This window comes from Macrobrachium nipponense, chromosome 1 (assembly GCF_015104395.2).
Source record: "Macrobrachium nipponense isolate FS-2020 chromosome 1, ASM1510439v2, whole genome shotgun sequence".
Taxonomy (NCBI): Eukaryota; Metazoa; Arthropoda; class Malacostraca; order Decapoda; family Palaemonidae; genus Macrobrachium; species Macrobrachium nipponense.
The window spans coordinates 61,604,103-61,619,597 of NC_087200.1; the positions used below are offsets into that span (position 1 = coordinate 61,604,103).

At 38.3% G+C, this 15,495-nt stretch overlaps 1 protein-coding gene across 1 annotated transcript in view; it reads left to right on the forward strand.

Annotated features, from left to right (window-relative positions):
- The window catches only part of LOC135219347 (uncharacterized), a 294,091-nt gene that overhangs the window by 132,545 nt on the left and 146,051 nt on the right, over positions 1–15,495 (forward strand). The window contains exons 20-23 of the mRNA XM_064256029.1: positions 3,187–3,360; positions 3,607–3,768; positions 3,931–3,978; positions 5,019–5,192. Of these exons, the coding sequence (XP_064112099.1) occupies positions 3,187–3,360; positions 3,607–3,768; positions 3,931–3,978; positions 5,019–5,192 (558 nt within the window). The remainder of the gene's footprint in view (positions 1–3,186; positions 3,361–3,606; positions 3,769–3,930; positions 3,979–5,018; positions 5,193–15,495) is intronic.

Sequence of the window (15,495 nt, forward strand, 5' to 3'; positions counted from 1 at the left end):
TTGGTTATTGTTTGAAAAGAGTGGTTGTCCAATGTCCACTCTGTTGAGGCTGTTGTCTTCCTTTACAAAGAGTCTGCTATTACATTGAGAAATCCTGTAAGGTGAATTGCAGACAAGTGCTACTTTTTTACCTGTGCCATCCAAAGGATGGCTAACATTAACATGTTGAGAGGAGGTCAGTGTGATCCCAATTTCTTGATGTAAGACATTCCAGTCATGTTGTCTAAAACCAACAGAATGTGTGTTTCCTCTTCCTCTGGGGTTTGAGTTTCTTGAGAGACAGAAGGACAGCCATCTGCTCTAGGAAATTGATATGATAATTCTCTAGAGTAGCCGACCACCTCCTTGCCACCTGACGATCCTCCCAATGTCCTCCCAGACCTGTAAACAAGGCATCTGTGTGTATTGTTACCTTTACAGATGGAGGAGTCAGGGTGACCTATTTTGCCAGAGATTCCTTGTGGCTCCATGGCTGAAGTATCTCCCCAACTTTCTGATTCATTTTGTGAGATTTGTCCAGTTGCAATCTGAGTATTGGATCTGTTACTGATGCAAACTGCAGTGGACCCATCATACGGTGTCGGGAACCCTTTGAGGTTTTTCATTATTCTGCTCTGTGTTTTGATGGGGAGGTACAAAAGACCATGAGCAGTATCCCAACACATTCCCAGCCACTGAAATGTCTGCTGGATGTGATGCGGGATTTTTTCCAATTTATTATAAAAACCTTTTGACTGGAGTCTGTTGACCACTACTCTTAAGGTTTTCAAGCACTTTTCTTGTGGCTCCCCGAGATTAACCAGTCATCTAAATAAGCTATTACTAGATGTATTCCTTCTTTCCTGAGTTCTCGGACAACAACTGTTACCAATTTTGTAAAGATTCTTGGGGTAATGTTTATCCCAAAAGGCATGACTTTGAACCTGTATGTATTTCTCCATATCAGGAATCCTAGGAAGGATTGGAAGGGAACGACAATAGGGATGCCAGTATGCATCTTTCAGATTATAGAAACTGTCCAGTTCCCCTTTGGAATGACTGAACATGTTTGGTCAATGGTAGTCATTCAAAACTTTTGGCAAACAATGTGCTTGTTCAATGTCAATAGGTCGAGGATCAAGACGTGCTTGGTGACAAATATACAAAAAGGAATGACAAATTCTTTAAACATTTTCGGTTTCATAAAAAGGCTAGCAAGGATCATGTATAACATGGATCATGTATAACATCGATCATGTGCTCTCAAAGGACGGCCAAACAAAGGTTGGTTTCTATATTTAAAACAAACTTTTGTTCTACAGTTTTAAACTAAAATATTTTTCACTAAATCTTAAAAATAAGCACTTAACATTCAAACTTTGGTGATTCCATGATCCTTGAAGAAATGAAATAGGAGATTGAAAAGTCTCAAATGAGCAGCACTGGCTGGAGGCACCTCAGTCAGCATTGACTAGAGAGGTAATGGGTCTTGGTCTTCTGACCAGTCTGATTGTAAAACAAGATGGCCGATGCGCATGCGCAACAGTCACTTGTTCTGCAGTCTTGACGTGAGAAACTGGGTATAGCTTCGCTGAAGACCAGAAAATGCCTTCTTGTCTTTGAGTCCCTCATACTTTATCACATGTCATAGTGTTTATCATTATGGCACAATACCCAGCTACAAGACTGGGTTAAAAGATATTTCTTTAATATCAGTAGTCACCATGGAGCGATAGCACTCACCATGGAGGGTAACTCCTTTGAGGACCAAACAGTGACTACACTATGAAAATTTTTATAACTGAATATTATTATAATAGTTTTATCACAAAAAGTGCGTTTAGTCATGAAAATGATGTGAAAATACAATAATTTGTGAATATTTCTCAATGAAAAATACCACGGATAGGCAAACTTCCTGTGAATAATGAGTAGATATGGTCCAAAGAGAAATCTGCAAATAGGTAAATCTGCGAATCTCGAGAACGAGATTACGGGGGTTCAATTGTGTATATATATAAAGCAGCTTCTGCCTGGTTGAGCAATTAAGCCTTTTCAACTGAAGAGTTTTTCTGTGACAATACAATAAACTTGGTAATGTGCTGGATACCACTTAAATGAAGATTTATAAAAACTGAATGTTCACATAAATGGGGGTGATTTTGACCAGGTGCGGCTACAAAAGGAAAAGATCCAAGGCTGGATTAAGTGACTGATTGGTTATGATTATCTTGCATCATAAATTCATGGCTAAAGTGCATTGGAAAATGATGTTACAAATTTTACCTATGCTAGGAGATGTGGTGTTCAAAAGTAAAAATAGGCTGAGATCTCAAGATTAAGGTCATTTTGGATTTATAATGACAAGTGGTAAGCAGCATTTAATCGGAAAAATTGTAAAATTGGAGATAGTAGGAGAATGACTGCAAGGAAAGCCCAAAAATCATGAAGAAAGGAAAGTAAACTAGATGGCAAGTCAGACAGAAATCAATAATTTAGAGGACAATGAAGATATTGCATTTTATGTCTGCCCCTGCAAAGGGAGTAAATGACATAAAAAATGAGTAATGATGAAAAACTTCCTTGAAATATCTCGGACACTATTGAATAGTTTGGTGCACTGAAATATTTCTTGGAATCTGTAAGCAGTAATTGAAACAAGTTCACTTTTATTTGGATTAAGACCAATTTTGAAAGAAATATTGACATGGAGAGTTAGATCTCAGAAATATATTTGCAGAGAAGATAAAAACAATAAGTTGGGATTTACTAGACCTTATTTCAAGCTTATAGATTAGTAGACTGCAAATGAGAGTAACATTTTCCGTTTTCAACATTCATAATTGAGTAGATTCATCTGGGTATTCTTTGTGTTGAGAATTATTCCAGAAGAAAAAACAGAGAACCAAACTTGATTAAAATTACTTTGGGATGAAAGCATTTTTGGAAACATTGAACGAAGTCTCATTAGGTATGGGAAGATAATGTCAGGTCAGATACTATTTAGTTTAGGTAAGGTGAGCTTAGGTTAGATTTTAGAGGCATAGTTAGTTAGTTTGATAGGCAACATAGCATGTACCCACTAAGTGCTATTATTCCCTCTTCCACTTTCTTATATCGCTCCTACAGTTGACGCAACGTTTCATTTGTATATTCATAATTCATTCACCAATTGACCTTATTCATCCATGTGCTGACAAAACTCAGGTGGTGTGGACATCACACTGACGGAGTCTGGGCAGCAGTGTGTTTTCCCCTTTATGCACGAGGGCCAGATGTATCGTCAGTGCGTGGAGAGTAACGACAGACGGCCTTGGTGTGCCACAGCCATCAGTCGTGACGGATTGGTTCTGCATACAGATGTTTGCCAGGAAAAACCGGGTGAGTACTTGAGTAATGAGTTGTGACTGGCAATATTATTATCGTTATTTTTCTCATATTCCTTTTATCATTCCTAGAATTAACATTCCCATTATCTCCGTCATATCAATATCATTAAGATAAGTGTCAGCTTTGTTTTTCCCTTTAATCCTACCATGTGATTATCTATTTATTATAAGACCATTCATCAACCATCAGTGTCCCTTTCATTGATGTTTCTCTCCCTTACAAACCTCTCTATTGCAGCGGTCGTAAAATCTGCCAGTGGGAAGATCTGCCTCCCCTTTCTACATGAGGGAATTCTGCAAGAAGGCTGCGTTAAGCCAAAAGATGACCGTGATTGGTGTGCTGTCCAGGTTGATAATCTTGGTCTTGTGCTTGAGAAGGATTTCTGCACACCTGACTGGAGTGAGTCAGCCTGATAGCTCAGTCTTATGTTTATTTTTAAAAGGCATTCTAGTACCTTAGCCATTAACTCCTTGGACGAAATATATTGAATGTGGGAAAATACGTAGAACTAGAACTCTATATCACCAAAATAACAAATTAAATGATTGCCTTTTGCCACAGATACCACTAAGATGGACGTCCCCCCTCTAGAGATCAAGAATGCCACTGGTAAGGTCTTCATTCATTTGATTTATCTATATCACCTACTTTTAGTAAAACCTATTTGCTTGTTTTACTAGTCATATGTGAATCCTCCCTGCAACCCTTTACTCTATCGGGTTTAGGACAAGCATGAGGGTATGATCTCCCTCCTATCACACACACACACACACACACACACACACACACACACTTGCAAAAAGTTACCTAATCTCAAGCCTTTGAGACTCTCTCTCTTTCCTGGGTAGATTCAAATAACATCTTGTCTCAGAGTCCAAGTAACTAACCATTTTAGTGGAATTAGAAATGATAAGGTAAACTTGTAAACTTTCACAATATTCTGCAGTTTTATATTCTTAGACTGTACGAACTGTCACATTAGTATCTGCGTGTGGAGTTTAGGATTGTATTTCTAATATACTATTTCTCACTTTTATGTTTCAAGATTGAAATTTTGTGTATATTTCTCATTTTGTGTGAAGTTCAGATTTACATTTCACCATCTTTTTAATTTATTGTAACTTACAGGATTGCATTTGCTCTTATTATATTTCTGAGTTAATTTGAAGTTTTCACCTACTGTATATGAAATTAAGGATTTTACTTTGCTAAATTTCTAATTTAACATGGAATTTAACTTTACATATTCATGATACTATTTCTCATTTATTGTGAAATTCAAGAATGCATTTTGTTATCTTTTTCTATTCCATGGAAGTTCAGAACGTCAATTTTACTAAATTTTACTAAATAAATGGGAACTTCAAAATTCCCAGTACAAACAGATATTCTCACCTTCATATAAATATAGAAAAATATGAAATCTTGAAGTCCATATTTTATATATATATTTATTACAGTTTAGTTCTTTAAACATTTCCTTCCCAGGCAACATACTTTTATCAGAGTTTGTGAATTGGTGAGAATATATACTGTATTTCATTGTTGCAACAATTCTATTTTTAGATAGAGAGAGAGAGAGAGAGCTATTTTTTTGTAGAAAATCTTAATGTAAAACCTCTATAAGTATCTTTTGACCATTCAAATAGGGGAAGTTGTGTCACTGGAGACAACAGAAGGCAAAAGGTGCGTTCCATTTGTACTTGGTGGAGTCATCGTCAAATACTGCATTGAGAATGAGGAAAAAGACCAGTCCTGGTGTGCCACCAGTACCAATGACAAAGGATTCCCTATTGAAAATGGCACCTGTCCCAAGGATTGGCGTAAGTCTTCTCCGTAATTAGATTGAAAAGCTATAACAAAGAGATATATTTTATGCTGAGATCTGTGTGGTAGACAACTATGAGGTTTCCTTAATCTTATACCTGAAAAAAGACAAAAAGAGGACAGAGGGACAAATTACAATGGGGCTTGATATACAGCCTACAAAGGATGCAATATGTACAGTGGAACCTCGGTTTTTGTATGCCCTGGTTTTCGTACGATTCAGTTTTCGTAGACTTTGGGACTAAATTTTGTCTTGGGTTTAGTACGTTTTCTTGGATTTTGTATATCTGGAAACTCTGCTTCTGGGGCCAACCGCATGAGTAGGCCCTGTACCAACCCATTCTGCTTTTTTATTAGTTTTTTTTTGTGATTTTTTTTTGTGCTAGCTAGCCCATCTGTAAAAATGGCGAGAAACTCTATAGCATTTAAGAAAGAACTTATAGCAAAGCGTTGGGGGTGTTGCATGCCTATCACAGTAAGAAAATGACGACAACAAGTGCTGCTCTTAGTGAATTCAAGGCCAGCAGAGGCTGGTAAGGAAAATTCAGAAAGCGAACGGGCATACATAATGTGCCTACTTCAGTGATTAAGGACATGTTTGCAAAGTGGAGTGATGTAAGTAAAAGATTTTGTGGAGAGTTATCATCCCAACAAAGATGATGTAATCCGTGTCTCCAACATCTTTATTGACAATGTCGTGTTCCACTTTAAGCAGATTTTAAAGATACCAGAAACAAATGTCTCTTGACAGTTTTGTTGCGTGACAGGGGTCAAGTGACTCTCAAGCTGGTCCTAGTGCCAGTAGAAACTGAAAAGGGGAAGTAACCCCAGATAGGTCCTTGATACCTGAAATCCTTCTGGAGGAGATTCCCCTTCCAAACAATAACATCTCCTCCTCCTCCCCTTCTCTCTGTCTTCTGTACGGTAATAAGAGCCATCCATAAAGGTAAGAGTGATGTTAAATGTTCATTATTTGTTTCATTACTCATTTATTTATCTTTGTTTTTAGTATGTAAAACTGTGTTTATTCGTAATAAAATATATTTTTGACAAATATTTTTGGGGGCCTGGAAGGCGTTAATTGTATTATGTACGAAAACCGAGGTTCCTCTGCATTTCCTCATACAGGGTGGAAAATGACTGGGTGAATGGAAACAGAAAGCGAATCACAAAGATGAAAGACAAATAGGCAGTTCCAGAACAGAGCAATTCGAGGAAAGGACAACTTGATACTTATATCACAAGGACTAGTGTAATTTACATGTCCTGTAATCATGTCATGAAGTGCGGGTGAAGAAATTATTAGCTGAGCCATTACTTTTGTTAGTCATCGACATCATTTTATTATACATATCAAGATTAATGGTCTAATTACTACATACTGCTGATCATAGCAGATATTAAGTATTCCAGAAATCTGTGTGAATTGAGCATCTTATTTGTTGTGTGTGTATCTATCTACCTATCTATCTATATAAATATATATGTAAAGATAGATAGATGGATTTCTGCAATGAAATAATATGAGTCATCATATGGTATAGATAATTAAGTGTCTGGCATACTTAATTTTTCTATGATCACCTGTATATACAGTATTCACGAACTCTGGATTCGCGGACTCACGTATTCATGAATTTCTCTCTGGAACATGTACCCCCTTATTTGTGGGAAATTCACCTATTTGTAGTATTTTTCTGTGAGAAATATCCAAAAATTCCTATTTATTTTTATCAATTTTGTCATTAAATGCACATTTTGTGATAAATCTCTTTTAAAAAGCCAGGTACTATAAAAAAAATCTGTTGTGGGTTTTTCTTGAGTTTTAAGCCTTTTTATAGGGATCTCAACTATTCGCAGATTCTAGCTATTTGCGGGGGCATCTGGTACATATCCCCTGCGAATACAGGAGGAACACTGTATAGCAATTAGATCATTAATCTTGATATGTATTATAAAATGAAAGGATGTCGTTAACTTACAAAAGACTGGCTCAGCTAATGATTTCTTCATCATGTAAGTGTAGCACTAGCTCTTTGAGGATTTATGACATGATGACTCTTCCAGAATCCATCCTAACTTTATGATGTGATTACAGGTCATTTGAATTACACTATTACTTGTGATATAATTACAAATTATCATTTCCACAAATTGCACTGTTCTGGCATTGCCTCTTTTCTCTTTTATCCTTGTACTAATTCTCTTTCTGTTTCTATGTATCCAGTCATTCTGGATTTTCCCCCCTGTAAGAGGGAATACCATCTACTCTTTAGGTTAAATATTAATTAAGTCTCATTGTATTTTATCCCTCCATCATATTTTCGCCTTTTTTCGGTAAAGGAAACCATTGCGTTTTGAAATAAGGGACACCCCGAAGAGAAACATCATTATCACTTTTCTTTTTAGCATTCAGAACTGTACATCCTTAGCCTTTTGCATCTAGAATGCCAAGAGAACAAGTTGCTCTCTAATCTTGAAAAAAGGGATTTTGACGAAGGAAAAATCTATTTTTGGGGAGAGACCTGTGTCGCCCGGTGAAAAGGATCCTGCTATCCACTTTTCTAGTATAAATAGGTTCTAAATATACCAGAGAAAAAAGCTAGCATGGTATGCTGAGGTTACTACCCTCGCGCGAGCACCCTAAGGGCGTCAGGTACAAGGCAAGTGGAAGCCACTATTCACAGGTCTCCTGCCAATTAGAGGTTTCCTTCCCAAAATCCCTCTCATCGGGAGAGCCGACCCAATGGCTACTACTTCCCCCCCTCTCGCTACTACTGCTACTACCCGACCCGAGCGTCACCTACAATCCTGAATTTTTAGACACTTTGGCTTGGATTGGTGTAAGGGTAGGGAAGTCAATTAGAAGGGTTGGGTTCACCGGGCGACACAGGTCTCTCCCCAGAAATAGATTTTTCCTTCGTCAAAATCCCTTTTCTGGGTCGACTTGTGTTCACCGGTGAAAAGTTACCAGAGAATGCCCATCCAAGCCTACTACAGTGTTCCCCCCGTATTCGCGGGGGATGTGTACCAGACACCCCCGCGAATAGTTAAAACCCGCGAATAGTTAAAACCACCACTAAAAATGCTTATAACTGCCTATCTTGAAAGTTCAGATGCCAAATGTATACCTTTAATAACATCCTACTTCAAATATACCTAAATTACTATCCTATTACTGCATTAATCTTTGAGGTTATATATTAATATCATTTTAAAGTCATCTTAAACATTTTACCATTAAAAATATATACCTACAGCAAATAACAGAAAGAGAGAGAGAGAGAGAGAGAGAGACCAATGAATGGCAACATCATATATTTGACCCTCAAGAGTGAAATTATGAATTATTTCTGAGACAGAGAGAATAATAATGGAGAGAGAGAGAGAGAGAGAGAGAGAGAGAGAGAGAGAGAGAGAGAATAACTCCTAGACTCCGCTTCCTCCCCTCCACCAATTCGTATATCAAACTCATTTACTCCCCCGCCCATGTTCCTCCAAGTGGATAAAAAGACTGGGAATCGCTATTTTTAATTAATCTTATTAATATTTGAAAATTAGTTATAAGGTAAATCATTTATTTACACTACAAAACAAATAAACATATGAGAGACAGAGACAGAGAGAGAGAGAGAGAGAGAGAGATGTTATTGTTACTGTTTAATCTCATTAAACGTAATATTATTTGTAAACTAGTACTGTATATTATTATTTTACTATAAAATGTAGTAATGTCCTTAAGGGGACCGTCCGCTATGGTGGATGACATGTCAACTTGAAAAAATAAAAAATAGAGTTATTACTTGTATCTATGCAGAAACATGCCGTGCATGCTTTCCAGAAGTTTCAGCCAATTATTTTTATAAATAATGAAGATATAGCGGTTTTTAAATGATGACGTCATTGTAACTGCGTCGTCTGTATGACATGAGTTTGACAAAATCGTTTTTGCGTGTTTATTTTTGCATATATACAGCGATTTTTTAAGATTTTTTTCGAAATTCTCATACATCTGGTAGCAATGAAAGCTGGTGTGACACTGGGTGAGAAGCGAGCTGCTCAGAGCGGTTATTTATAGGCGAGACTCGGAGGCGGAGAATGACTTAGTTACGCCACAGACGTCAAAGGAGTTACATGCGCGTAGGCACTTGCGTTTGGTTACTAGCTATTTACGTTGTTTTTATAACTTCTTAGTGAACTTATAGCAATGCCGAAGTTACCTAAGATCTAGAAGGCTACTCAGCAACTAAGGCTAGCAAAATTAGCGAAGGCCAGGAGTGTGCTGAAAGAAAAACACGAAAATTCATTGTTATCAGCTGCCCTCATTGTCTCATGTCTCGCCGTCAACATCATTATCTGGTGTCACGCTGAGGGTATTAACACCACTTTTAGGGGTAGGACCAGGATCCTTGAAGTAGAAATCAACAATAAAAGTACAAATAAAGTAATTATAATAATGTTGTTTTGGCTTTTATAAGAAAAAAGCGACAATTTACATAGCAAATCTTTGGGAGCTCATAACTCAAAAACATACTTATGCGCATGTCGGTAACCATTACTCAGTTATTTATTATCCAATTTTAGAGAGAAAGATATCATTGGAAAGAGGAATAAAAATCCCATAATTCTGTGTGACAGAATTTTGATTTTTTTTTTTTTTTTTAGATTTTTTGAGTGTCTAGACTAAAAAAAAATAAAAAATTCATAAAAAATAAAAAAATAAAAAAATCAAAATTCTGTCACACGGAATTGTTCCGTATATAAAGAAGTTTTTATGGTATGATTTTCAATACAACTGATGTTATATTAGCGGAGAAATCTCTACCTATTTATTTTTTTAAAATCATGATTTTTGTTAATAAAACAAAAAGTTTTTGCTCAAATGACTTGAAATTTTTATATGATGAAGGTGTTATATATATCTAAAACATATATGAAAATTATGTATTTTGCGTAATAAATAAAAAAAATAGACATCTCATAGCGGACGGTCCCCTTAAGATATACTTATACATACACTTCCAGCCCAAACAGAGGGCGAGAGTTACCACTAGCGCATGCTAGTATCTCGTGTGGAGAGAGAGAGAGAGAGAGAGAGAGAGAGAGAGAGAGAGAGAGAGAGAGAGAGAGAGAGAGAGAGGGTTGTCCTTATTTAAAAGAGTGAAATGGATAGATTATTGTACTTCTTTAAAATACTATCACATGTGAATTTTGAGATTAGTTATATTATTATTATTATTATTATTATTATGCAAAAATATTAATAAACATACACATGTACCATAGAAATTATCTCATATCAGCAAAAGAGAAAGAGAGAGAGAATTTCAATGATCCGGAGATGGCAACACTCGCTCCCCACTGGATTTGACAGTAGGAACCCAGCCAACCAAGCTGGCTACGTGTTCAAAAACAAGACACGGGGTTAAATGCATTTTCTTTTATTCTTACATAATTCTTTTTATTTATAAACTAAAATCTTGCTAATTCACTTTAGTATTTTCTTTAATGAATTTATATTATTGCTGTTTACATTAATATTGATATTAGAAAATTAGTAAATCATCATCCAAAAAACATACATCGCCTTAAGAGAGAGAGAGAGAGAGAGAGAGAGAGAAGAGAGTGAGAGAAGAGCTGAGAATGAGAGAGAGAGAGAGAGAGAGAGAGAGAGAGATTATCGTAGTATTTGTAAAATACTTTCACATATGATTTTTGTAATTACAGTTATTATTATTATTATTATTATTTGAAAATATTAATAAACATATTATGCATATATGTACCATAAAAATCTCTATCTCAGTAAAAGAGAGAGAGAGAGAGAGAGAGAGAGAGAGAGAGAGAGAGAGAGAGAGAGAGAGAGAGAGGGTGGAAATTTCATGAGCACTTGATGGCAGCAACAAATCAGCTCCTTCCCCCTCCGGTCACTTAACTTGATACTTATATCTGAGTTTTAGTACCTGGAGTTAGAGAAAGAATCTGACTGGGATTTCCTTCATTCTTCCATAATTTTTTAAATTTATAAGCTAAATTCTTACTAATTCTCTATGGTATTTTCTTTAATGAATTGATATTATTGCTGTATAAATTAATATTAATATTTGAAAATAGTAAATCATTTATTTATCATACAAAAAAACATACATCTTTGTAGTAGAGAGAGAGAGAGGAGAGAGAGAGAGAGAGAGAGAGAGAGAGAGAGAGAGAGAAGAGAGAGAGAGGAGAGAGAATTATTATTTTTATTATGTGATATCATTTAAACTTATTAAACTTACTAATACAGTATTAATCAAAATTAATATTTGAAAATTAGTAAATAATTTTTGTATCATAAAAATGTATTTAGTCATGAAAATAAACATCAAAATACACTAATTAGTGATTATTTTCGTCGGAAAATTCCGCGAATGGGCGAGTCCGTCCACGAATAATTTCTAAATAGGTTCCAAAGAAAAATCCGCGAATGTGCGAGTCCGTGAATCTGAAGAACGCGAATACGGGGGGAACACTGTAGATACCAAGTAATCTTATAAGGAGGAGTTTAATGAATTCAACCTGGGGTTCATTATAGCTTAAATTTACTCACTTAACATTTTACAATAGATCTACTTAAACTTAAGCTTGCTTACATACTACTTATGCTAAGACTTAAACTTATGACTTAGAATTAGTAATAGCCTAAAGATATCATATAATTGACAGGGTATCCTGTAAGGAATTATCACATTTCCAGAATATGTACAGCTCAGTCTATAAAACAAACCGGAATCAAATATTTTATGTACAAGATTTGGTGGCAGGATGACGCCCAGGCCCTCTCAACCCAGAGGAGAGAGGTATGGTGGGGAGTACGAGCGAGGCAGGTAGAAAGGAGAGAGTATTAGGGAGGAGAAAGGGGTAGAAGAAGGTTGATAGGATTTATTATTCGGGGGAGACTATGCTCCCTGCAGCAATTGCTGGGAATTTAAGGGCTTCTAGATTTTTCAAATAGTGGCGCTTAAAAACTACTGGGGATTTCCAACCCATATATTTCTTCAGATCCTCAAAATTCATATTTTGAAAATAATTAATAGAAGTAGCCAACGCCCGGATATCATGGGCATGTGGGATTGAATCCAGGTTGGCTTTTTTAATAAAGTAGAGTATTTGCTGTCTAATACCTTTAAGAGAGATTGTGCCACCTTTTTCTCTAATAAAAAGAGGACCTGACGATGTTCCGGAGGTTCTGGCTAAAAAGGATCTAAGGGTAGTGACAGGACACAATGATGTGTCCTGTGTCAAAGGAATGACTTTCCATGGAGTCCATCTATTTTGTGGGTCCTCATTCTTAGCCAGGAAGCTCCGGTCTGGGTATAGTAGTATTTCCCCTGACAGGAGGAAATCTATGTGATCTGGATTTCTTGAGAGAGCTGAAAGTTCAGATATTCTGGCACCTTAGGCCATAGCCATTAAGAATAAAGTTTTTCTTAGGAGGGTTATATATGAGCATGATTCATTAATAGTGTCTGACGCCAATCTAAGAACCAAGTGACCTTTTGTGGGAGGACAGTTGTCTTAGGCGTGCACATGCTCTCGGAATGAAGGAGAAGTATGCATCCGACACATTAATATTGAAGCCGACCTGAAAAATTTTCTTCAAAGCTGACTTGATTGTTGTGATAGTACTGGCGGCTAGGCTTTTCTCAAATAAAGTTCTAAAGAACGAGATTGCCAGATTTGTGGTCATTTTGTGGGCTCCTGATTCCTTTAGGAATTTGGCCAATTTTTTAACAGCCGAATCATATTGCCTGAGAGTTGAATCTCTTTTATCTGATTCTATAAGTATAATGTTACATGGATCAATATTCGCGTCCTTTTGGGCAGCAAACTTCATGAAGTCCATAAAGTTAGGGCTTTCAGAATTCTTGAGGAAGCTGACACAGTTTGAGTTTGTACCGTCTGTGTCAGCTCCGGGTGAGGGATCCGTTTGGGTTGGAGCTTCAGCTCTAGAAGGAGCGGAAACCAGTTGCTCTTCGGCCAATTGGGAGCCACTAATGCTACTTGTCCTGTGAAGGATTGTAGCTTGTATAAGACCATCAGAAGATTCACCGGAGGGAATAGATAAATCTTCTGCCAGTTGTTCCAATTTATGGTCTTCGCATCTGTGGCATAGGCTAGAGGGTCCAGGTTGGGAGCCACATAGAATGACAGCTTGTGGTTGGATTCTGTTGCGAATAAGTCTACTTGAAGGTCCGGGATTTGATTGTAAATCCATTGGAAGGAATTCTTGTCCAGGGACCACTCTGATTCTATTGGAGTAGTCCTGGAAAGAGCGTCCGCGATCACATTCTTGACTCCTGCCAGATGGGTTGCTGACAGGTTCCAATGACTCTTCGCCGCCAAAGCAAATATTGCATTCAGCACGTGATTCAGCTTGCTTGACCTGGAACCTCCCCTGTTTATGAAGTGTACCACCACTAGGCTGTCTGAGACTATCCTCACATGGCTGTTCCTGGCCGAGTTAGCCGTTTTAAGGTTAGGAAAAACTGCCATAGCTTCTAGCACATTGATATGGAACTGGCGGAACGTATTCGACCATATCCCTTGAACCTTCTTGTACTGAGAGTATCCCCCCCAGCCACTCAGTGACCCGTCTGTATGAATTGTCAAAGACAGTGGAGGGAATTGCAGTGGTACTGCCTTGGTTAGGTTCTTGTGCTTCGTCCATGGGTGAAGCCTCTTTGCTAGGATGGGTGGAATTACTGAGACCTTGTCTCTGAGATTGTTGTTGGCTCTCTTCCTCCAGACACGATTGATATCCGTCAATCTGGCTCTTAGTAGGACGTCCGTTACTGATGCAAACTGTAGTGAACCGAGGATTTTCTCTTGGGTACGACGAGAGGCCTTTTTGTTCCTGAGAAACTGTTTTGTAGCAGCAGCTATCTCCTTGGCCTTCCTGGGTGGAAGGGATATCTTGTGTTTTACCAGGTCCCATTGGATTCCCAACCATTGAAAGTGGGAAGCTGGTTCCAGCTGTGATTTCCCCTTGTTTATCTGAAATCCCAGAAACTCCAAGAGTTCTATTACTTTGGCTGTTGACCTGCAGCATTCGTCGATGCTGGCTGCCCAAATGAGCCAGTCGTCCAGGTAGGCTACCAACATTATCCCCTTGGTTCTCAGTTCTTGGACTATCGTCTCTCCTAGCTTGGTGAATATTCTGGGTGCAATGTTGAGCTCGAACGGCATGACTCTGAATGAGTAAGCTTTGTTCCTTAGTCTGAAGCCTAGGTATGGAGAGAAGTTCCTTGCTATCGGAACATGATAGTAAGCGTCTGTAAGATCTATAGAGGTGGTGACGGCTCCACGGGGAAGTAAGGTCTGCACCTGCGAGACCATCAGCATATGGAACTTGTCACAAAGAATGTGTGAATTGAGCCTTGACAAGTCCAGGATCTTTCTTCTTTTGTCTGAGTCCTTCTTTGGAACAGTGAACAGACGTCCTTGGAATTTTAGTCTCCTTACTTTCTTTATGGCCTTCTTTTGTAGGAGATCTTTGGTATATTCTACCAGGTCCGCTGTTGGGATCTGGAAGAAGTTTATTGGTGGTGGGGGACCTTTCTTCCATTTCCATCCCAGGCCCTTGGAGATTATACTGTGCGCCCATGGACTGAAGGTCTAATGGTCTCGAAAGAAATAATCTCCCTCCTACCTGCGGTCTCTCACTGGTTGGCTGCAGGTTTGTACCCTCTCCCTCCTCGGAATCCTCTAACCCTTGAGCCGCTTCGTAGCCAGGAGCTGCCTCTGGCTCTACTGCTACCCGCATGCCTGTTGTAGCTACGAAAATGATTCCCTAGCTTCACAGGCGGGGTTAAAGGCGGCGGAGGTCATGATGGCTGTGGAGGTTGAGGGTTGCTGGGCCGGCGGAGTCTGTAGCAGAACAAACTGCTGCTGTGGTTGGGCCTTCGATGTTGAGGGCTTCCCAACTTGGGATATTGGGACTGCCTGAACAATCGTCTGAGGTCGAGAGGGCTTATAGGGATTGTACCTCCTCAGCCTCTTCTTTGCCCTAGCTTGATGTCCGGGTGCTTCAAACTTCTGTTTAAAGGGAAGTCCCCACCAGACTCGGAGGCTCTATTTGGCTCTAGAGGCTTCCCTCAAGATATTGTCTACCTCTTCTTGAGGGAACAGGTTCTCTCCCCAGATTGACGCCTTTATCAACCTGTTAGGTTCATGTCTGATGGAAGCCTCCACCAGGACGTATTTCCTGCAAGCTCGTCTTGCTATACCAAAGTCATATAGGTCTGACTGGAAAGTCTG